This window comes from Schistocerca gregaria, chromosome 2 (assembly GCF_023897955.1).
Source record: "Schistocerca gregaria isolate iqSchGreg1 chromosome 2, iqSchGreg1.2, whole genome shotgun sequence".
Lineage (NCBI taxonomy): Eukaryota > Metazoa > Arthropoda > Insecta > Orthoptera > Acrididae > Schistocerca > Schistocerca gregaria.
Genome location: NC_064921.1, coordinates 901,189,018 through 901,214,101, shown reverse-complemented (window position 1 = coordinate 901,214,101; position 25,084 = coordinate 901,189,018). Strand labels below are relative to the sequence as shown.

At 43.9% G+C, this 25,084-nt stretch overlaps 1 protein-coding gene across 1 annotated transcript in view; it reads right to left on the bottom strand.

The window, feature by feature from the left end:
- LOC126335344 (neuroligin-4, X-linked-like) overlaps positions 1–25,084 on the bottom strand; it is a 397,024-nt gene that overhangs the window by 334,676 nt on the left and 37,264 nt on the right. The window contains exon 2 of the mRNA XM_049998528.1: positions 20,020–20,175. Coding sequence (XP_049854485.1) covers positions 20,020–20,158 — 139 coding nt within the window. The 5' untranslated portion in view covers positions 20,159–20,175. The remainder of the gene's footprint in view (positions 1–20,019; positions 20,176–25,084) is intronic.

The following is a 25,084-nucleotide window of genomic DNA, read 5'->3' as shown; positions in this document are numbered from 1 at the left end:
ATGTAGAAAAATAATAAAATATAAATGCTGGTAAGCTACTATGAACAACACAGTGGACGTATTATCCTTGCCAAGATAGACACAAAACTCACACCCGTGGCAGTAATAAATTTTATATTACAACTAGCTCCGCAGATGAAGAAGAGATTGAAGGTATGTATGATGAGATAAAAGAAATTTTGCGGACAGTTAAAGGAGACGAAAATTTTATTGTGATGGGAGACATGAGTACGATAGTAGCAAAAGGAAGTGAAGGGAAAATAGGAGTCAATATGGACTGGGCGGAAAGGAATGAAAGAGGAAGCCGACTGGTAGATTTTTGCGCTGAGCACAGCTTAATGAAAGCTAACATTTGGCTTATGAATCATGAAAGAAGGTTACATATGTGGAAGATACCTGGAGACATAGGAAGGTTTAGGACTGATGATGTAATCGTACGACAGAGATTTACGAAGGAGCTTTTAAATTTTAAGACATTTCGAGGGGGCAGACGTGGACTTTCATCACAATTTATTGGTTACTAACTGTAGTTTAAAAATGGAAGAAACTGCAAAAAGGTAGGAATTTAAAAGGAGAAGAGACCTGGGAGTTCCAGACATAGCATTAGGCAACTATTGACTAGAACACGGGTAAAGAATACAAAACAGCAAACGAATGGGTAGCTTTAAGATATGAAATAGTGAAGACAGCTGAGGATCAGATACGTAAAATGATAAGGCCTAGTAGCAATTCTTGGTGAGTGACATAGGACATACAGAAATTTACCTATGAAAGAAGAAAATATAAAGACATCCAGCAAATGAAAAGGTCGGTAGGGAATACAAACGTCTAAAAAATGAGACTGACAAAGTGCAAAATGGCTAAGCAGGAATGTCTAGAGGAAAGACGCAAGGATGCAGAAGCATGTACCACTAGGGGACTAAGGGAAAGATATATACTGAATACAGCAAAATTAAAGAGGCCTTTAAAAAAAAAAAAAAAAAAAAAAAAAAAAAAGAAAGAAAGAAAAGCAGTGGTATGAACATCAAGTGCTCAGATGGAAAACCAGATCTAAGCAAAGAAGCGAAGAAATATATGGAGGATCTATACGAGGGAGTAGAATTTGCAGGTAATATTATACAAATGGAAGAGGCCGTACATGAAGATGAGATGGAGGACATTATACTGCGAGAAGAATTTGACAGCACTGAAAGACCTAAGTCGAAACTAGGTTCCGGGAAGATACGACATTCCGTCGGAACTACTGAAAGCCTTGCCACAGCCGACCACGACAAAACTCATCCATCTGGTGTTTGGATCCCGGTGAAATGTGGTAACACGCGAGACAATACTGACACTACGACGTACTTAGAACACAGTTTAAGGAAAGGCAAACTTGTCAAAATAAATCGTTCAAATGGCTCTGAGCACTATGGGACTTAACATCTGGGGTCATTAGTCCCCTAAACCTTAGAACTGCTTAAACTTAACTAACCTAAGGACATCACACACATCCATGCCCGAGGCAGGATTCGAACCTGCAACCGTAGCAGTCACGCGGTTCCAGACTGAAGGGCCGGTGTGGCCGGCTACAATCTTATGTTTACAGCATGTGTAGCTTTTGGCAGTGTCGACTGGAATAGTCTCTTTGAAATTCTGAAAGTAGTAGGTGTAAAACACAGGGAACGAAAAGCTATTTACAAATTGTACAGAAACAAAACGGCAATTATGAGTCGAAAGGCATAAAAAGGGTAATGGTTGAAAAGGGAACGAGACAGGGTTGTAGCCTCCCCTCGATAATGTTCTATCTGTACATTGCGCGAACACTAAAAGATACCAAAGAAAAATTTGGCGTAGGAGTTAAAGTTCAAGGAGAACAAATAAAAACTTTGAGGTTTGTCGATGACATCGTAGTTTTGTCAGAGACAACAAATGCTTGAAAGAGAAGTTGAACGGAATACAGAGTTTCTTTAAAGCTGGATATGGCGCTCTAACTTTCAATTGCGAGATCGACCGGAAATGGTGAGTCTGTTATTCCTGACAATTTTTGGCACGTATTAAAATGCGTGAAACACTTTTTGCTCAACTGAGACTGAAACAAAACAATTTTTTGACGAAAGGATAACAAAACATTCAGTAATTGGCTTCCTCCTTGTAATTTTAAATACGGTAGTTCATAAGATTAGTTACATCTGTGTAAAACGATAACTTCCATAACGACTCATTGGTTTGTAACTCGGCCGGATACGATGCCTTTTATTGAAGAATATACCGATTGCTGATCAGAGGCCGGCCGGAGTGGCCGTGCGGTTCTAGGCGCTACAGTCTGGAACCACGTGACCGCTACGGTCGCAGGTTCGAATCCTGCCTCGGGCATTGATGTGTGTGATGTCCTTAGGTTAGTTAGGTTTCATTAGTTCTAAGTTCTAGGCGACTGATGACCTCAGAAGTTAAGTCCCATAGTGATCAGAGCTATTTGAACCATTTGTCCAAGAACTTTTGACTCACGCTGAATAGATTGTCAGCGTTTTCTTGATACATGACAGCGGCGACCGCTCGGAGCGAGGAGGTAAACACTATTGCCGCCGCTTGGCGAGGAATGTTGCTGTGGGAATCTGTCCTGCATTGCTGATACCGTCACTCAAGGTAAACCAACAGGTTCATAGCAATACTGTGCTACCAGGCCTCAAGCCCACGGGTATAGTAGAAGGGTTACTGTGGCGGTTAGAACAGATCGGCGTCGATCATAGTTGCATTGCATTTACCCAGAACCGTCTACTGAGCAGCTGCCTGTCTGTAATCAGTCGCCAGGCGAACAGAAACCTCTCACCGCCTTCTGATGGAAGAAGCTGTCCAAAGGCGCGCTGACATGACGGACGTTTCCGCCCTAGCACTTAACGAGGTCAGGCTGCCACGCTGGCCCGCAGTCAGCAGCTTCCGGGGTCCAGAATATAGTATTAACAATTTTACACAAGTGCCGTCAAGAATAGAGGTAGAGGCAACTCCTTTCAGTTTATTCTTTGAGACACCTGCTCCACTGCCACTCTTCGTTTCCATATTTATAACTGACTTGAACACAGCAGTGCGATGAGGCGCATGTCCAGTGCTCCGTTCAATGTCTGTGCTTCAACCCTAGCTGAACTGAAAGCGCGACCTGCCGCTGTCGCTAACGGAAGGACTGTATCCTTGGTCCAAGGCACAGGAGTGTTAGCAGATTAGATGCTGCTGCTTCTCCTCATTCCTGGCTGGATGGTTTGTCACGTCCTCTCGTAGTAGAAATGGCCTGTAAGATATCTTAAAGAAAAATGTGGTCTGCTAATAAGCTGCCGAGCGTCGGAAGAGTTGGGACTCTTCTTTTTCTTCCATGCGACGAACCTAATGATGGACGAGAAATCCGCTTGTGTCGAATTTACTGGAATACACTTGACTGTTGCCTTCGCCACGTACACTACTGGCCATTAAAATTGCTACACCAAGAAGAAATGCAGATGATAAACGGGTATTCATTGGACAAATATATTATACGAGGACTGACATGTGATTACATTTTCACGCAATTTGGGTGCATAGATCCTCAGAAATCAGTAACCAGAACAACCTTCTCTGGCCGTAATAACGGCCTTGATACGCCTGGGCATTGAGTCAAACAGAGCTTGGATAGCGTGTACAGGTAAAGCTGCCCGTGCAGCTTCAACACGATACCACAGTTCAGAAAGAGTAGTGACTGGCGTATTGTGACGAGCCAGTTGCTCGGCCACCATTGACCAGACGTTTTCAATTGATGAGCGATCAGAGATCTGGGGAATGTGCTGGCCAGGGCAGCAGTCTAATATTTTCTGTATTCAGAAAGGCCCGTACAGGACTTGCAACACGCGGTCGTCCATTATCCTGCTGAAATGTAGGGTTTTGAAGGGATCGAATAAAGGGTAAAGCCACGGGTCGTAACACATCTGAAATGTAACGTCAATGCGAGCAAAAGGTGACGGAGACGTGTAACCAATGGCACCCCATACCATCACGCCGGGTGATCCGCCAGTATGACGATGACGAATACACGCTTCCCATGTGCGTTCGCCGCGATGTCGCCAAACACGGATGCGACCATCATAATGCTGTACACAGAACCTGGATTCATCCGAAGAAATGACTCTTTGCCATTCGTGCACCCAGGTTTGTCGTTGAGTACACCATCGCAGGCGCTACTGTCTGTGATGCAGCGGTAAGGGTAACCGCAGCCATGGTTTCCGAGCTGATAGTTCATGCTGCTACAAACATCGTCGAACTGTTCGTGCAGATGGTTGTTGTCTTGCAAACGTCCGCATCTGTTGACTCAGGGATCGAGACGTGGCTGCACGATCCGTTACAGCCAGGCGGATGCCCGTCATCTCGACTGCTAGTGATACGAGGCCGTTGGGATCCAGCACGGCGTTCCGTATTAAACTCCTGACCCCACCGATTCCATATTCTGCTAACTGTCATTGGATCTCGCCCAACGCGAGCAGTAATGTCGCGATATGATAAACCGCAATCGCGATAGGCTACAATCCGACCTTTATCAAAGTCGGAAACGTGATGGTGCGCATTTCTCCTCCTTATACGAGGCATCACAACAACGTTTCACCAGGCAACGCCGGTTAACTGCTGTTTTTGTATGAGAAATCGGTTGGAAACTTTCCTCATGTCAGCACGTTGTAGGTGTCGCCACCGGGGCCAACCTTATGTGAATGGTCTGAAAAGTTGATCATTTGCGTACCACAGCCTCTTCGTCCTGTCCAATTTCGCGTTTGTAGCACGTTATCTTCGTAGTGTAGCAATTTTAATGGCCAGTAGTGTATATCCAATCCAGGCGGGTAAAGATGAAGTAGGAATTTACAAGCGCAAAATCGGCTCGCCGGATTTCCTGTTCAGGGGATCTCACCCCCGCTGGAACTCGCACGGCTTGTGTAGGAAGCCAGGGATGTCTATAGGAGAAAAGCGGTTTGGAAAATTGTGGTGGGAATAGGTGCCGTTAAGGATGGAGTCTGCAATCTTAGTGAGCACCGCCGTAACAGGGTCTGGGAGGGGCAGAGATTCGTAGCCTTCTGCGTCAACCGTCTCCTCCGGCCCCACTTCGGGAGTGGGGGCGCGTGAGGCCAATAACTCCGTGCCCACGGCATTTTTGTAGGGCCGGTGAGGAGATTGTTTCCGCTACGGCCGCCTGCGACGCTGGGGCGGGTTTCTCCGGCTCCATGGCCACCATCTCAGGTGCCTGCGTTTCCGCATCGGCCAGGGTGGCGACCGTCTGGGTTCCCGCTTCTATCCTCGTCCTGGTGGGGAGGGGCGCTTCCTCTTGTGCCAGACGCAAGAGCCAGGGCGTCACGTAAGTGGCGCACCTGACGGCAAGCGTCTTCCAACTTGGCTCTCAGGGCAGCCCTCTCCGGCGACATGGCAGCCCTGTGAGCGGCAGCCGCCGTCGTCTGTGGCTTTCCGCAACGTTGTGCGGAAATCTACTTCCTCTTAGCGTTTCGGCCCGTTTGCCCCACTTGAATGGTGTAGCGGGGTGGCTGCTGTGTCGGATGAGCCCACCTCTTCGTACATGTCACCTTCCTCTTTCTGCTGCTTTCCGCGGCTCCGGCTCTTTATCTTGCTGCAACTACGTGCATTGGCAGCGTGCGCGCCGCAGTAGTTCACACTTGTGGCAGCGAAACCTCTTTGATTGTCACAATCGCGTGTACCGTGCGCTTTGGCGCATTTCAAACACGCGGCACTGTCCTTGCACGTCTTGGCTACATGCGCCGTTTTCTGGAGCGGTAGCACTGCCTCTTCTTCTTTATTGCTGCCAACGTAAGTGAGCGGGAACTCCAAGACAGCAGCGATTTGCCTCCCTTTCCGCGTCCGGACATTTCGGTTTGAGAAGCGTAGTAGGCGGGCGAGAGAGCTGCATACGGCTGCGTTTATGCAAGAGCTCTGCGTTATCAGCCTTATGAAACCGCAACATCCGCCTTCAAGCCCTGACTCGCCTATGACGTCCATCAAACCCTCCACCTCTATTCTTGAGGATACTTTCGTATTTTAGGACATAATTTTAATTTTTGAACTGCTAATAATGATAGTTTCAGAAATCTGTCAGATCAAGAGTCCAGAAAATGGAGACGGCGTTTCAGTTAAAAATAAATTTACAACAAAAAGAGTATCTCGTGGAACTGCAGAATACGATACTTTACAACAGTAATTAAACCCGAAGCTCTCTACGCATCTGTGACACTTAACCTTTAACAGAGAACACTAAAAGAGGAATTAGAAGTGAAAGAATGTAAAATAATGATGAAACTCCTAGGACCAAGAACTAAAGTTGGTGTGCATTATCCAAAACCCAATGCAGAAATATATAAAAATATCTCCAAAATAACAGACACAATGCGCGTGAGAAGAATCCAATTCATGGGGCACCTAGAAAGAATGGACTCAAACAGGTTAACGCACAAAATTCGTACATTTTTAAAGAAGAAAACTACAAGATCGAACTGGTACAAAAAGACCTGAGAGAATTAGGGTCTCCAAATCTACATGATAGAAATGAAATCAGAAAAATCACAAACATCAGGGTTTTGAGGAAGAACAGAGAAAAACAAACTGACATACGTGGTCTACGCAACGAAAGCTAGCCCATTCGTTGTTTATGAAGGAATACTGGGCGAAAAGGAAGGCCAACAAATGTTGATTACCCGTGGTCCTAAGTGATCCATCCGCGAAGAAGAAAGAAGAAGATAATTTTAGACGTGGTAAAGGTTTATTGTTGCTGCTGTAAGAAATGGTAGTACGGCTGCTGCCGCTGCTGGGTTGTGGAGTGCAATCGCACTTACATTGGTGAGGTGCTGATATTATTATTATTATTATTATTATTATTATTATTATTATTATTATTATTATTATTATTATTATTATTATTATTATTATTCTGATAAGCCCTCTACTATCGGTGTCCGCAGCAGACGTGAGGTAGAGTGTATTGAAGGTGTATTTATTTATCAGTTATTATTGGTTTTTCCTTCTTTAGATTATTGCAATTTAACTAAAGAGAATTGTACACCAGACGTATTTCGCTTTTATTTATAAAGCATCGTCCGTTGTTATTCTTCAAATTGGATACGTATGTGTGTACCTTTTCGGCTGTTTTAGATTAAAAACAGCGTTTTGTTTATAAAGTTTGATCGCAAATTACTTACGGTCTTTCTGCCACTGGTTTATATCTTCTCCAAAACACTAGAGGGAAGAAGCAGTGGTTTGGAGAATATGTAAACAAGAGGAAGAAACACCGTAAATAATATTCTATCAAACTTTACAAACAAAACGCTGTTTTTAATCTAAAGCAATCAAAAACGTACACACATATGTATCCAATCTGCGAAATAACCACGCAAGATGCTTTATAAACAAAAGCTAAACGTGTCTGGTGTAAAATTCTCTTTAATTAAATTGCAGTAAGCTGAAGACGAAAAAATCAATATTAACTGGTTTTAACAGCTGCTGCGGATGATAGTCACGCAAACAAACGTATTATGTATTTATTTGCTTTAAAGGCCATGCATGTTGTGAAAATGTAACTAACTGTGATTGTACTGTCTTTACTGTTGACCTGGAATGCACAACGTCCGAGCCTGAGGTTCATGTGCTTACATGATTAGGAATTATGGTCTGTCGAAACAGGACTGGGCAAGTGACCATGAATACTTTGCCCTCCACAGCCATGCAGTATACGTATGTTGTCATCTGCAACCAGGAGGTACCCCTCAACAGTCGTCGACCAGGTGCTGGTCATCCAGCCCTCTGATGCATACTAAATGCCCCTCCGTTACCTACGAAACTACAGGCTACAAGTAGGCTGATACAAATAGCTGCTGAACTGCTGCCTTCTGCACTCAATGAAGGTGACAACGCTTCGTCATCGCTGCCACCTCCAGCCTAGCAATTCCGTCAGCCGGGAGTACTCAATGGCGACGTGCTGAGCTGCGCACACACCGCTGTCTGCAAGCACCTGAGCCACCAGGCGCTGACCGAAGCAAGACGTCGCTTTAACTGCTGTACTGCTTGTGAATAATAAAAAGACTACCGTTTTTTCAATCGTTCTATGACTTACGAGGCGATGGCTGTCCATCTTGCATTTCCTACCTTCTACCCGGCCGAGGATGCTTCCTTCGCAAACTGCTACGAACTCACTGAACATCCATCTCATACTGACCCAGTTCCACATAAAAAAAAAATCGAAGTTTTTCATTCGCCTTCTTTAATACCGATTTCATGTGGCTTTATAGTATTATCTCATGATATTTAAATAAAGGAACAGACTCTAGCTAATATTTTGACCAGTAAAATCCAGGTATTTTACTTCGTTAACGACATAATATCACATTTCCCTACATTCAAAGAGAGCTCCCTCTCAATACAACCTGTCAAAATCTGAGAATGAACCGTTCTTAGTAGCACTTTTTTCTAGTCACGGCTCAAAAGCAATCTTTCAATCGTATCATTCCTGAAACACGTTGTTGTATCAAACTACTGCAAATGATACTTTTATAAGAGTCGCAGCGGATATCCAATATGACATGTACAAACATACTAATATATCAGGGACGGCCGCTGTGGCCGAGCGGTTCTAGGCGCTTCAGTCTGGAACCACGCGACCGCTGTGGTCGCAGGTTCGAATGCTGCCTCGGGCATGGATGTGTGATTTGTGTGATGTCCTTAGGTTAGTTAGGTTTAAGTAGTTCTAAGTGCTAGGAGACTGATGACCTCAGATGTTAAGTCCCATAGTGCTCAGATCCATTTGAACCATTTGAATAAAACAAAGGGTCGGTTGATAGGACACATTCTGAAACATGAAGTGATCATTAGTTTAGTATTGGAGGGAAGTGTATGTGAGGGTGAGGTGTGGGGGTAAGAGTTGTAGGAGGAAACGAAGAGATGAATACAGCAAGCATTTCCAAGCGCATTTAGGTTGCAGTTATTTATTCAGAGGTGCAGAGAGGTGCACAAATAGAGTAGGCTGGAGAGGTGCAATAAACCAGTCTCCATACTGAAGACCACAAAAAGTAACACCATGTTAAAAGCGTTTGCCACCAGCGGTGTAAGCATTCCACTTATGAATAAAAGCGTTAGGATTAGTTACAGTAAAGAAGTTACAGCAAAGAAGAGAACACATACGTCTTCGTTAGAAGTGATGTTCTTAATATTTTCCCACTGTATGCGGTAATACTTAGTGCCATCAAATGCATGGATGAAAACTGAGATAATTAATACAAAAAATTTGATAGTGTCGACATTTATGAACATCCGATTTACTTAATTTTATGCTTTTAATGTCCTTGTAGATTTCAGCAGCGACAACTAATTTCTGGTTTAATTTTGTATAAGAACCACATTAAAATATATAAAAGTTACTTTTGAAGAAATTCAGGACATTTCCAAAGCCGGCATTTAAAATAGTAGTCAGTATTAGATGAGTAGCTCGTCTTAAAAATGTTGACAGGTGAGTTTCATCATGCCACTCTTACGTTTTTCTAATTGATATAATTGTAAGTAGGCTGTTTACGTGTTCTTATTGGTAACGCCACGTAGCGCTCTCTATGAAAAATCACTGGCTGTGCCGTGTGCAGTATGTGGCTGGTTTGCATTGTTGTCTGCCATTGTAGTTTTGGGCAGCGGCAGCTGGATGCTAACAGCGCGTAGCGTTGCGCTGTTGGAGGTGAGCCGCCAGCAGTGGTGAACGTGGGGAGAGAGATGGAGTTTTGAAAGTTGTAAGAATTGATGTCATGAACTGATATATATATTATGACTATTAAGGTAAACACATTGTTTGTTCTCTATTAAAATCTTTCATTTGCTGACTCTGTTTATCAGTAGTTTGTGCCTTCAGTAGTCTGAGTCTTTTATTTAGCTGGCAGTAGTGGCGCTCGCTGTATTGCAGTAGCTTGAGTAACGAAGATTTTTGTGAGGTAAGTGATTTTTTGAAACGTATAGGTCAATGTTAGTCAGGGCCATTCTTTCGTAGGGATTACTGAAAGTCAGACTGCGTTGCGCTAAAAAAAACATGTGTGTGTCTGTTTAAGCACAGTCTCGTACAATTTTTCTAAGGGGACGTTTCATAATCAAGATTATCTCATTAGAGGGCACAAACAAATGATAAATTTTCTGTCAGATATAGCACAAAAACCTCCAATGAGACCTACAGCAGTTTGGCAGAGCGGTTGGAACTGAAAAAAAGATCAATGTGGATGTCTCGCAAGTGACTAACTGCTGGGTTTGGGCGGCTTCCAATTGCTTACTTAGGATAATGACACCACGGCTAGAGTAGTGTGTATGCAGATGTCCGGTCGCAATTCTCATTAGCAAGAAAGCTGCTGCTTCTCAACGCGTTGTGGTAGCCGGAAAGGTCCGCGTGGCGGGGGGGGGGGGGGGGGGGGGGGGGGGCAGTAGTGGAGGCGATTTGGCGAAGAAGAAAAACGAGCGCGGGGAGTCCAAGGTGAGGAATGGGTCCGAACCGCAACGCTGCTCATACGTCTTAACTTAGCTGAAAGGTCAGAGGAGTCGTCCCGGGCATGCGTCTTGCAGGGGTGTGCTTCTTCGTTAATCCGTTGTTACTGATTCTCTCCTGGAGTTTCACTAATCCAGATGTATCTCTGTGTTGTCCCTGTTCCGTGGCGCTATTTTAAGGTGATCGCAGCTGATGGGTTAGTATGTCGAGTATTTCGCAATTCCTGTTATCTCTAGGCGTTGTAGACTTCGTAGACACAGTTTTGGTAAAGAAGCACTCAGGAAATATTCCTTTTGGATATAAAGGAAGTTTAAAGATCGGTTCGCTTTCACATCTCCCGCTTCACGGTACGCATACTGCGGAGACAATGACCTAAGACACGTGGTAGTGTCGTGTACTTTCCTACAGTGCACTTTGCGAGCCGTAACGCCAACATGCTGTTTACGAAACCAATATTTTAGCCGTGACTTTTCCGATCCCGAAAGAAGGCACAGTAGATGTGGAGGGGCTCTGGTCGAAACACCACGGTACAGAACTGGTAGATGTTACCGTTGGTTATTCCGACCATTTGCTAATAAGACTATCCCTTCATATTTTATCTTGTTATGAGGTTAAAGTGTTGCGTGTGAAATGATCAGCAAAGATACTTGTAGTTTTGCTTGTCACAATTACTTGACTTTTTTCTGAACATACAGCGACTTCGGAAGGTGTGTTTATGCAGGAACTCAAAGAGTAAAGCTCAAATTTCTGTTCCCTGTTGCCATACCAAAGGAAGGTGAAAGACTGGGTAAGGCTATGGTCGCAAATTCAACGGTGCAAAAGTTGTAGGCCTGAAGTGCCACTGTAGTTGCGACACCAGAAAGAGCCTACGCGGCGATCCTTATATTCGTTGAAGACGGTTTCCTTCGCATCCCTCTTGCGAGTCCGTGGAGCACCATAGTCAACACTCATAGTTACAATTGCCACCATACCAGTTTCTCGCAGCTAGTCCTACGAAAATGGTGCATGATTGTTGACTGACTGAAAACGTCCTCGATACATGCGTTCTGTGGAGCTACCATTACGTATCTTAACGGGAGATTTGAAAATCAGATTTTCAACATTATTTTGTATCCAATTGGCACATTTCCAGACATAGATTCTCTACAACACCTAAAAGCCTGTAACAGGATTTGTGAAAAATCACGTATATACGATTTAAATTGCACCGAACGACCAGTAAAATGACTAGATAAATATTTGAATAATATGTTTTAGCTTGGAATTTTTCTAACAACTTCATATTCGTTACTATTTACGCAAGTCCTCAATCTATATCTGCTTGCATCCGAGGATGAACGTACAACTCACATCATAAAATATCCAATAACTCCTCACAGCAACAGTTGTCGCTTAATATGTCGACATCACAAACTGTAAAACATACAACAGGATTAATTCAACAGGTAAATGGGACCGGGGCTATTTACCTTTGTTTTAATATCGTAACGACGTTGCAGTTTAAATGTTTGCTAGCTCAAGTACCGAGCTACCGGTCTAATACAGGGATGCCGAACACACAGCCCACGGTCCGTATGTCGCGGGCCAAGAAGCTAGCATATATCACACGACAAGGTAAAAAAAATAAAATAGCATAAAATGAATAAAATCAGTGGATGTGAAGTTATGATAAACTGGAAATTTTCTATCTGAAACTTCCACCACACGATACTACTCTCTTCCATCATTGATCCAACTCATTCGCCCCCGCTCCTCCTTTTTTCCTCAGCTGTTATTGACAGTGTTACGTACAGTATCTGCTGCCCAAAAATACTCGTCTTCTTTCACTGTAGCCCAGGATGCCCCTGGTCTAATTTATGGTATTCGTCAATGTAATGTAACGGCAATATCGGAACTAACGGCCTAAACTCGTACTGCTCTCTCTAGATCATATATGCGAATAATAACTGAGTAAATCAATTTAAAACAAGCGCCGGAGATGGATTGGCACCAGGGATTAAAATCTTTGTCATTAAGACTCATGATGTTAATTACAGAGGTATTATATCGCAATGAAAATAACTTCCTAATAAAATTAAGCGCATCGAATTAAATACTGTAAACAGATTTGACAAGCGCACATGGTAAAGTGTTTTGTCATGGAGTGCTATAATCGGTTCATCATAAGAATAAACCTGATGTAAACAAATACAAAAGCGATGATTGCTCAGAAGCCGTAGCACGCGTACACTGGTGTTACGTTCTTGCATATACAGGTAGGTCCTACTTACGTTTCAGTTATCTTATTATTAAGTTGCGTTAAATAAAACTTTAAGATATTCAAATGTATTTCTTAACCACGCTTTAGCTATGTAGCTTTTATTTCAAAAATCGTGTACAGTCACAGCCTCTGCAGCGTTGCGTTCTGATTGTTGCGCTGTTAATGCGCAGTATGAAAATGGCTGAGGTTGCTTTCTGTTCTGTAGTGAAGCATACGCGTGGAACATGGTAAAAAAGTGCCGAGAATTAGACTGTTCCTAATGTTTTTCATAATTTACGGAGATAATCAGCTTTGAAGTTTTTCTAGGGCTGTATATTCTTCAGTTTATTAAACAACCCACAATGAAATAAAAAAGAAAAAATATTAAAAAAATGGTTAGGGCAGTCGGCAGCGTAACGAAATGCAAATCAAACGCAGTTATTCGAGCGTTGGTTCAAATCTCCCCAAGATCACTTTTTTCCTCGTTCAATTTGAAATACCTACATCTCGTAATAATAAAACTCATCATTTTTATCTGTAATGCACGTCTTCTTGTTCCTAATTGCATAATGGACGCGAAATTCCTGTTTCCATTTCAAATACAAATTCCTTATTATTGATGACTTATGAAAGACTTCGTAAAAGTTGTTTAAATTATGAAAACATACCAATTTAATTTTTAATGCATAAATAAAAAAAACAAATCCTCTTTATTTGGACTATGTCCACCGTCTTATACCACAGAGGTAGATAAGTATCGTAGAAACACGAAAAAACAATCATTTTCACAGCATCGAGCTCATCAAACAAATGCTACATTTTTACATTTCCTAGTGTACCATTACAATATGAACCCAACAGAACTGATCTGGAGCCAAGTTGCGGGATTTGGCCCGAGAAGTAACAAGACTGTTAAGCTGCCAGTCGTACTGGAACTAATGCACTACTTTTTCACACGTCACTGCCGAACGCTGGCAGGATATAGAACGACTCGTCACAAAAGAAGAAGAGAAAATGCTGCGCCTGGTTGGCTTCGTGGATTCTGTTGTTGACAGGCTCGTTATCAACGTAGCAGGTGACACATCCAGAAATGAAATGTATTTCTCGGATTCGGATAAGGAAGGAGCTACGAGATTACCAAACGACTGACTGTAAGTAATACTTTCAGCGGCTTCAATGTTTAATTATACTGCGAAATACTTCACTACTCTCTTACGTTACACACAGCTTATGCAGAAAAATTAGCCTGTGGTTCAGTCAGCAATTTTATTTTTGCTTTTAATTACATTAATGCTTTACCTAAGAACGATAACGTGTTGCGATTTTTGTCTAGTCGTCTAAGGATTGTGTTGTAGGAGATTTGCAGTGTATTATTTCATTCTGCTTAAAAATTAATTGACATTGCTTCTCTGCTCGTCTCTCTTTACGTCTGAACTGCAGCAGGCCATCTCCCTGCAGCCTAGCTGTAGCAGCTGAGCACCCAGTGCTGCCCAAGTTAAATGCGCCGGTAAAGCTGTTGTCCCGTAATAACGCTAAGTCGATCTGCCCGTAACGCACAGCACAAAACGTGCCATTACTATCGTACTTCACAATACTGCAGACAGCTTGGCTGCAGTCCCACGTGAATCGTAAATCCAATGCGGTTCCAGCGAACGCAGAAGAATACATAATGTAATGTTTACATCAGGTTTATTCTTATGATGAACGGATTATAGCATGACGTAAACTTCACTTTTGACACGGTTGCTTCATTAAGCAATGCATACTGAGACGTGTCTTCCACGCAATCTGCAATCCAGTCGCACATCTTTTCGGGCATTCAGTATTTTCTTTTCTGGGCGACAGTGCGGAACTGCATCTTTCTAGAAGTCAAGAAAAGCTGTTGAAACCTCGAGTTCTTTGATCTACTGCTGTTCTGTTCTCAGGGACAAACCGTGCAAACTAATGCCGAAAAACTTGCTCTGCATACTTCTGCAACAACTAATAAGCCTCTAACGCGCAACAACGCGTCGGGTACGTTGACTACTACTTTGTTGAGCGATTCACTTTAAAGAAACCGCAGGGATGGCAGTCTTTACTTAGGCGTAGTTGATGTTCCTTGCATCCAAATAGCATTTTTTTTAAAGAGATGTTCAGATCAGCACATTTCATCGCATCAGTGCAAAAGCTATTTACGTTTAAGAAAATCTCAGCTGTTTCGAAATTGCACTACCACTATCTTGTAATTAAAAAGGTACGCTTTGGAATCACTTCTTCTAGATCAAGCTTAATGCCCATACCAACAATTTCAACGCAATAAATGCTTCACTGGAAAAACATTTCCTGAAGCCTCTTCATTTAACATACTGTAAAGCTGAACCAACCTTACGGGAACTTTAATTCAAAATGCAAGTCGCCCAATGGTTCTGCTTTGCGGATTTTATCTTTATAAAAAAATAACGATATGTTTGATTGTCTCTTGTGAAAAGGGAATTCTGTACCTGTGTATTACACGTTATAGTGCTCGGTATACCAGCTTCAGTTTTACACTTTACAATTAAAGTGAAGAACTACAAAGGTGGATACGCTGTAACAAATGCCAAATAACTTGTACAGTGAACTATGATTAACTGCTTCTTTAAATTTATTCAGGGGTTACACATATACATACGGCTGAAAACGTACTGCAGTGTGAAGTCTTATCAAGTAGTGGACGTCAATGGCTGACGATGATAGTGATGATAATGATCAATATTATTATTAATAATAATAATTATTATTATTATTTTATAATTATTACCATAATCATTATTATTATTAAGTTTACACTAATATTACAAGCTCCCAATGATCAGGATTCGGATTATACGGCTTGCGTGTACAGTCCAGTGATTTTTGAACAAATGAGAACTGTTGCCTGAAGTAATCTTTTATAATTACAACGAATATTCCCGTCATGATTTACCGCCGGAAGACGATGTGGACCCCTATCCCAGTCGTGCATCCTTGAAACATTTTCCCGATATTTTCCGTTTCATCTTCAGGAAAATGCGGGGACAGTACACTTGTTAAATATCTGCGTCCGCTTTCTTGTCTAAAAGTTAGCCTAGCACTTTCCCTGGGAGATAAAGTTTGCTCGTTTCTAATCCATCTAAAACCGATAGTAAAAGAATGTGCAATTTTGTCATATGTTGACATGATGGTGACCGTTGTTTGAAGACAAATGTTGATGGTGTTAGGACAGCAACCAGCCACAAATTTACTGAAGGTAAATTTACTGAAGGTAAATTTACTGAAGGTAAATTTACTGAAGGTAAATTTGTGGCTGGTTGCTGTCCTAACACAATCAACATTTATAAAGGATGAGATTTAGGTTTTCTTATCGGACGGTTCTATTCGCGAATTCTTGTTCTATAGTGAAATGAAATTAAGGGACACTATTAAATATCTCATGCAGAAATACATTCGTCGATCGTACTTTTCTAGCTGCCGACACTCACTAAATACACTATGTGATCAAAGCTGGCTGTAAATGACTTACAAGTTCGCGGCGTCCTCTATCGGTAATGCTGGCATTCAAAATGGTGTTGGCCCACCCTTAGCCTTGATGACAGCTTCCACTCTTGCAGGCATACGTTTAACCAACTGCTGGAAGGTTTCTTAGGGAATAGCAGCCCATTCTTCACGGCGTCATGCACTGAGGAGAGGTATCGATATCGGTCGGTGAGCTCTGGCATGAAGTCGGCTTTCCAAAACATCCCAAAGATGTTCTATAGGATTCAGGTCAGGTCTCTGTGCAGGCCAGTCCATTACAGGGATGTTGTTATCGTGTAACCACTCCGCCACAGGCCGTGCATTATGAACAGGTGCTGGATCGTCTTGAAAGATGCAATCGCCATCCCCGAATTGCTCTACTACAGTGGGAAGTTCAAAATAGCTCTGAGCACTATGGGACTCAACATCTGAGGTCATCGGTCCCCTAGAACTTAGAACTACTTAAACCTAACTAACCTAAGGACATCACACACATCCATGCCAGAGGCAGGATTCGAACCTGCGACCGTAGCGGTCACGTAGTACCAGACTGTGGCGCCTAGAACCGCTCGACCACTCCGGCCGGCTGCAGTGGGAAGCAAGGTCAGCTCCACGACTAGCAGACATTAGAAACATGCTCGCACTATTCCATGGATTACACTAGACGCAGACAGTCGGGGTACACACAATTCCGTCCCGGGGAGAGGGTTCAGGATGGCGACAGGAAGGGCATCCGGCCACTACTTGAAATTAACACCCCAAATCCAGTTAACCATGACAGTAGACCCCGCAAATCGGGATTAATACTTGGAAAGAGAGAGTGGAAAGCAAGAAGTTGCTTAAAACGTCAATGTAGGCCTGTGCTGTGTTAGTGTCAGGCAAAACAGGGCGTGAAAGCCAAGCCCGCTCCATGAAAAATACGACACACCATAACATCACCGCCTCCGAATTCTACTTTTGCCACTACACACGCTGGCAGATGACGTTCACCGGGCATTTCGCCATACCCACACCCTGCCATCAAATCGCCACATTGTGTACCGTGATTCATCACTCCACACAACGTTTTTACACTGTTCAATCGTCCAACGTTTACGCTCCTTCCACCAAGCGAGACGTCGTTTGCCATTTACCGGCGTGATGTGTGGCTTATGAGCAGCCGCTCGACCGTGAAATCCAAGTTTTCTCACCTCCCACCTGCAGTGGATCCTGATGCAGGTTGGAATTCCTGTGTGATGTGAGTTTGTGTGAATTTCTACTGGATCAAACTTCTGACGTCATCGGTCCCTAGATTTACACACTACTTAAACCAACCCATGCCCGAGGGAGGAGTCGAACCTCCGACGGAAGTGGCCGCATAGTCAGTGACATGGCGCCTCTGACCGCGCGGCCCTGTGTGATGGTCTGCGCACTACACGTTACGAGCCTCTACAACTGTCGGCGGGTTCTATCAGTCAACAGACATGGTCGGCCTGCACGCTTTTGTGCTGTACGTCTCCTTTCACGTTTTCACTTCACTATTTCATCGGAAACAGTGGACCTAGGGATGTTCAGGAGTGTGGATTTTGCGTACAGACGTATGACAAGTGACACCCAATCACCTGAACACTTCGAAGCCTGTGAGTTCCGCTGAGCGCCCAAATTGCTCTCTCACGATGTTTAATGACTTCTGAGATCGATGATATGGAGTACCTTGCAGGAGGTGGCAGCAGTGCACCTTATATGAAAAACGTGTGTTTTTGATGGTGTCCAGATACTTTTCATCACATAGTGCAATAATGCAGCTTCTGGAATGTAAGACAGTGAGACACCATACAGCTCATTCCTTGTCGTTGCTGAATTAATGGAAGGTTTACATTTTTTTTAGAAAGATGACAAACACACACGTGTATTTCTAACTATTGATAAGAAGTGGTAGGTAAATTAGGTAAAGGTGTACCTGCAGGTAAAGTTTCAGAAATTTGTGACATGGGCGTGCGGCGAGAGGAAGAGGAAGGGGAGGGAGAGGGAGAGGGAGAGGGAGAGGGAGAGGGAGAGGGAGAGGGAGAGGGAGAGGGAGAGGGAGAGGGAGAGGGAGAGGGAGAGGGAGAGGGAGAGGGAGAGGGAGAGGGAGAGGGAGAGGGAGAGGGAGAGGGAGAGGGAGAGGGAGAGGGAGAGGGAGAGGGAGAGGGAGAGGGAGAGGGAGAGGGAGAGGGAGAGGGAGAGGGAGAGGGAGAGGGAGAGGGAGAGGGAGAGGGAGAGGGAGAGGGAGAGGGAGAGGGAGAGGGAGAGGGAGAGGGAGAGGGAGAGGGAGAGGGAGAGGGAGAGGGAGAGGGAGAGGGAGAGGGAGAGGGAGAGGGAGAGGGAGAGGGAGAGGGAGAGGGAGAGGGAGAGGGAGAGGGAGAGGGAGAGGGAGAGGGAGAGGGAGAGGGAGAGGGAGAGGGAGAGGGAGTGGGAGAGGGAGTGGGAGAGGGAGAGGGAGAGGGAGAGGGAGAGGGAGAGGGAGAGGGAGAGGGAGAGGGAGAGGGAGAGGGAGAGGGAGAGGGAGAGGGAGAGGGAGAGGGAGAGGGAGAGGGAGAGGGAGAGGGAGAGGGAGAGGGAGAGGGAGAGGGAGAGGGAGAGGGAGAGGGAGATGGGAAGGGAGAGGGAGATGGGAAGGGAGAGGGAGATGGGAAGGGAGAGAGATGGGAAGGGAGAGAGATGGGAAGGGAGAGAGATGGGAAGGGAGAGAGATGGGAAGGGAGAGAGATGGGAAGGGAGAGAGATGGGAAGGGAGAGAGATGGGAAGGGAGAGAGATGGGAAGGGAGAGAGATGGGAAGGGAGAGAGATGGGAAGGGAGAGAGATGGGAAGGGAGAGAGATGGGAAGGGAGAGAGATGGGAAGGGAGAGAGATGGGAAGGGAGAGAGATGGGAAGGGAGAGAGAGAGAGAGAGAGAGAGAGAGAGAGAGAGAGAGAGAGAGAGAGAGACGCTACCAAATTTTGCAATCAAATCAGGGAGCCAAGGCTCAAAATTCCAACTTGTGCGTACCAAGAGGAACCAATGCACTTGTGTTTCCAGCAGAAGAGAGCAGGAGGAGTTCCCTTAACTGGTGTGACGTTAATAGAGAAAGCAGGGGAGTTCCAAGTAATTGTTAAGCTTGAGAAAAATTTAACTCTTTACCAGGATGACTGAATCGATTTAAACATCAGTATGGGACACGAGGCAACGCTGTTCATGGCGACGCTGCTGCGACGGAAGCACTTCATACCACCAGACGTAATAAAAGTAAAGAAAGGCTGTTCTTTTTGCGCATATTCGAAAAGTGAGATCACTCATTATCGACAAATCGACAATAGCGGGATTACGGAAAGAAGTATGGCTGTCCCTAGTTAATACAGTAGTATAAGTAGCACTAGTCTGAGCATTTCATGTCAACTGTGCTCTGTTCAAGATTGCTGCTAACATTAGCGACTTGACAGTAATGGCTCCTAAGTAATGTGGCAAAGTCTTCTATTGTTCAAGAGAAGCAGGCACAGAAAGTAGCCGAATTCAAGAATCACACCTACTATTACCGGCTATTGCAAGATATGATTTATGAAGCATTCATGAGACAGTTTTAGCACAGTAGGAGCGGAGATCTACCACCTTTTAACAGCAAATAGCCACGTTTAAGCTTAGAAGTTACACCCTATTTGCACCAGTCTGTGATCACCTGAAAATCATCTCTGCAATTCTGGAAGGGGATAGAGACAGTGTATCCTGTTCTACATTGTGCGGCTTGTAAATATCTGGGAATAGCGGCTAACCAAGTACTCACCCAGGATGCCGAGGCGGTAGTTGAGCGTGACGACGACGAGGTCGGCGTAGCTGGCCAGGACGCTGCCGTCGTAAGGGTTGCCGGAGTTCCACTCGAAGGACTCTCCGTGCACGTACACCATCACGGGGTGCCGCTGCATGGCCTCCACGGGGCCAACTGCAACAACGCAACAAACAAAGATGTCAGCTGATGCAAGTGGTGCCAGATTCGCTGGTGTACATAGCTCATGACCTAAAAGGAAAGACCGCTGATCCGGTAAGCGGTGTGTGTGTGTGGGGGGGGAGGGGGGGGTTGCACACCTGCGAGGGAGAGAGAGATGTAGGACTAAAGCTGATGTCATCAACGAGCACTGAAGCTCATTTTTAGAGTTCCGTACCTCAGTCGATAAAAACAAAACCTGAATACGATCACTTTGCTGTTCACCGGACTGTCTGTGTATCTGTCAGTCCGCCCGACTGTTAAAAACCTTTTTCTCAGAAACGATTAGACATAACGAAATGACGTTTGTGTCACATTCAAAGATCTACGGTCTCCTGACGGTGTTAAGAGTTGAAGCTCGGAAGTCAGTGCAATGAAAAGATAGTTTCATACCCGCAAACTCACTCATCAAAACCTTGTGGTACGTCCCGTTGATCTAGAATCATTAAATTTGGTGAGAAGCAAGGTTTGACAGTACAGATACAGGTAAAAATCCAAAAACAGTTAATTTATATCACACAAAAAATCATTTATTTTGTCAGTTGTTCGGCTGTATATCTGCCCGTCTATTGAGACACCATTCCCTCAGGACCGGATTGACGTATCAAGTTGAAGCTTGTCGCATACTGAGGTTTAAGCTTCTAAGTCAATACGATGAAAAGATACGGCCATTTATGTCACATACTTTCATACTCGCTAACTCACTCGTCAAACTCTTTAGGGTACTTCCTGTTGACTTCTCAAGAATCACCGTTTCACTGAGCAAGAAATTGAAAAAATACGAAAACCGTTCATCTGTAATTTATTTTATTTAATCGTATGGCTAGGGCCCCCAACGGGCAGGCCGTTCGCCAGGTGCCGGTCTGTCAATTTGACGCCACTTCAGCGACCTGCAGTCGATGAGGATGATGATGACAGCGCAACACCCAGTCCCGGGGCAGAGAAAATTCCCAGACCCAGCCGGGAATCGAACACGGGCCCAGAGGATTGACAATCCGTCACGCTGACCATTCAAATAGAAAAATATTTTTCTGGCATTTCAAAATCCTTGGAATTCCTAGGACGATATCGTGGCAGCATCAATATCGTTAACAAGCAAAAACAGTCTATTTTCTCGATTGCAGGATGAGTGAACTATTTACTTTCACAGTTACATCTGCACGGAAGCGTCGGTGCACTTCTCCGAACTTTTCTACTGTTGTACCTATATTTACAAGAAATTTTATGAGAAAAGTAGTGCCACTGCCAAATTCCCTGAGCAGCTTTTTGGAGAAAACGACTTTCTATCATTGTGAGATCTAATTTCTTTTTGGCATAATAATAGGTGCGTCTTAAATCGTGATTGGTCATGCTCTTCCCCGTTTTAGAAACCGTAAATTTTAAGACACATCGTGAACTGAAAGTACGCTATAAATGCACGTTCTTTTCTAAATTTTGGCCTATGTCTGGCCGAATCAAGTCACGATTAAAGGCGTCTTAAAGTGACAGTGTCTAAAAGAGAAAAAAATACTAGTGAACTTAAACAGTTGTCAGTAAAACTATCCTTGGTGATCTCCGCACATTAATCTTATGATACATTTTTGGGAAATGAAAACTCCTCTAACGATGATTTGTCCCATAATATAATTCTATGTAAGCGACACGATGAAAAAGTATAAGGTCTAGACCAATATAAGACACACTCACATTCCACCAAGTAGAACATACACTGAGGTGAAAAGGTCGTGGGATGGCGATATAAATACATACTGATGTCGGTAGTATCGCGTACACACGGTGTAAGAGGGCACTGCATTGGCGGAGCTACTCTTTGTGCTCAGGTGACTCATGTAAAAAGGTCTGCAACATGATTACGGCCCCACGATGGCAGTTAACAGACTTTGAACGAAGAACGGTAGTTGGAGCTAGACCCATGGGATACTCCAGTTCCGAAATCGATCCGGTATTTAATACTCCGAGATCCAGAGTGTCAACAGTGTGCCGAGAATATATTTCAGGCATTAACCCTCACCACCGACAACGCAGTAGCCGACTTCCTTTACTTACCGACCGACAGCAGCGGCGTTTCCGTACTGTTGTCAGCACTAACAGGCAACCAATGCTGTCTGAGCTAACCGCAGAAATCAGTGTGGAACGTACGACGTACGTATCCGTTATGGCATTGAGGCGAAAATATCTCTCGTTAATGTGCTATAGAAGCAGTCGACCGACGCGAGTGACTGCTAACAGCACGAGAATGCCGGCAGCGCCTCTTCTGGGCTCGTGATGTTGGACGCTAGATGACTGGAAAACAGTGTCCTGGTCAAATGAGTCCTGATTTCAGTTGGCAAGAGCTGAATGTAGTGTCCAATTGTGGCTTAAGTTCCAGACTATAAAACTTAGGTTTCAATCCCCGGTTTGTCCTGCCATTTTCTCCATTCTTATCGTCTCTTTCACCTTTAACAATGACAATAATGACAAGGCAAGTTGCACCGTATTTTGGAATAAATGATCAAATTTACATCCCACGTAAATGGCTGTATAAGTCTGTTCAGAGGTTGCAGGAAGTCAAGGGCATACCACCATGCCTAGTAAACCACTGCAGTGCTGAAACCATCCTTCAAGTTGAGCAAAGATTTTACTTGATTCACGACGTAAGAGTTTGAGCTTTAATGCAGTAGGCACCTCACATCCAAGATGGCCGCCGAGTGAGATCACAGGTATTTTCTTCGTCCGCTAAAATAACTTATTTAAGAGGAAATAGTGCCAAGTTTAAATATTCTTTGTTTTTATTACTTGCTGTAGTGTCCGTTCTTGTCACACAACTGAATATTAGCGTCCAAGCGGAGCTTGTTCTTGAAAAAACTTGTTCTTTAGCTGAGGTCCCGATAATCGCGACATAACCCGTAATTTTGCGTGACATAAACACAACAAATTCTATTCAAGTTTTCTTGATAGTGCAAAAATTGTTTAAAAAAGACAGCTACTAGTTTCATCAGTGTCTATTGTCGCAATAAAAGTGTAATTAAACATTTCTAAATCGTATTTAACTAACACATTTCGTATTGTTTACTAGTTAGATAGACGCGATCTAGGTCTAAATTTTCCGAGTTATAAACGTTTAAAAACCTGACCAAACACGCCTGATAACTTAAATTCTCTAAAAGCAAAGTAATTACAAATTCATTCTTCTGTTTTTGCATCTCTAAATCAGTAGAAAAACAACAACCACCGCACATAAGATCTTTGTGTCGTTTTTTTTTTTTTTTTTTGCTTGCAGACATACAATCTCGCGACCTTGACAAATTTAAAACATTCTTTAAACTTAACTATTCTTTCGAAACTGACCATGAGTGAGAAATGTGGGAGCTGTTATAGGGTAGTGAGTAGAGGGATTTGTTGCCAATCTTGTAGGAAATATTTTCACTGGGGGGGATGCAGTGGGGAGAATGTTGGGAGAACAGAAGAGGCTCTCTCCTGGAACTGCAGAGTATGCAGTAGGAACATTTTGATTGGGGAGCAGGAAAGGAAAATCTGTGCCCTTCAGGCACAGTTGGAGGAAGTAAGGAAGGAACTGATAAGGATCAAGGGAAATGGGGGGAGGAGGGTGGTTGGGAACTGGCAGCTGGTAGGAGGATAGGAAGAAAGAGAACGCGATCTGATAGTTTTATCATCAACACCAAAAACAGGTATCTGCCACTGCCAGAGTTAAGTGGAGAAGAGCCTCAGGTAGAACGAGGAGCAGGAAATGTGCAGCACACTTCAACCGAGGCCAAGAAGCCTAGGAATGTACAAAGTGTTAGGAAGAAGAAAGTGCTGCTGCTAGGTAGTAGCCATGGGCGAGGTGTAGGCCCTCAGTTACAGGAAAGTTTAGGGGCAGCGTACCAGGCCACCAGTATCTTCAAACCAAATGCAGGGCTAAGTCATGTGATAGAGGACCTAGGGTCTTTATGTAAGGATTTTACAAAAGAGGACCATGTAGTGATAGTGGGTGGGGCGGGAAACAGTTTGGACAGGGATGGGGCATATGAAATAGTTGGTGACCTGGACAAGATAGCTTCCCTGACTCATGGCACCAATGTACACTTTGTTGAGCTGTTCTGGCGTCATGATCAGCCACGCCTTGATGGAGCTGTGAGGTGAATCAATGTGGGGCTGGGGATGGCTCTGAGGACGGCCAACTTTGCTCATGTTTCTCTGGTGCCCGTCGGGACTATCAACAGATGGGGTTTCACTAGGCATGGCCTACACCTAAACAGGACTGGGAAGGGAAGATTGGTACAGCTGATTCATGAAAGTATAGGGGGTGGATCTCGTGCCACACATGGTCAAATACCTGTTGTCATAGGTAGGAAAAGTAGGTCTTTTTAGGATAAATCCAGACAACAGGTTCCCCTGCCTAAAGAGTATCTCTAGCAGTTCAAAAAATACTGAAACAATCACTCACAAGACAGATTATAACACTTCAAAAATCACACACACCAGATGTCACAAAGAAAAACAAACCATCGTAAAGAGTAACATGGGGCATTTCACAGACTTAACAATCCTCCATCAAAACATGCAATCAATAAAAAATAAAATACAAGCATTAGAAGTTGAGCTCCAATCTTTGAACTGCACAGTAGTTTGTATTACTGAGCACTGGTGTAGAGACACAGAAATCCAACATGTAGTATTATCATTGTATGAAAGGGCAAACTCTTACTGCAGAACTACTTCAAGGGGTGGAGGATCATGCATTTATATCAGAAAAGGAACACAGTTCAAATCTAGACATGACCTCAGTACAGTAAGTGAAGACAAACACATTGAAATATCAGCTATTGAATTATCAGGGCTCGATATCACCAAGAAATTAATCATTTTGTGTGTGTATAGATCTCCC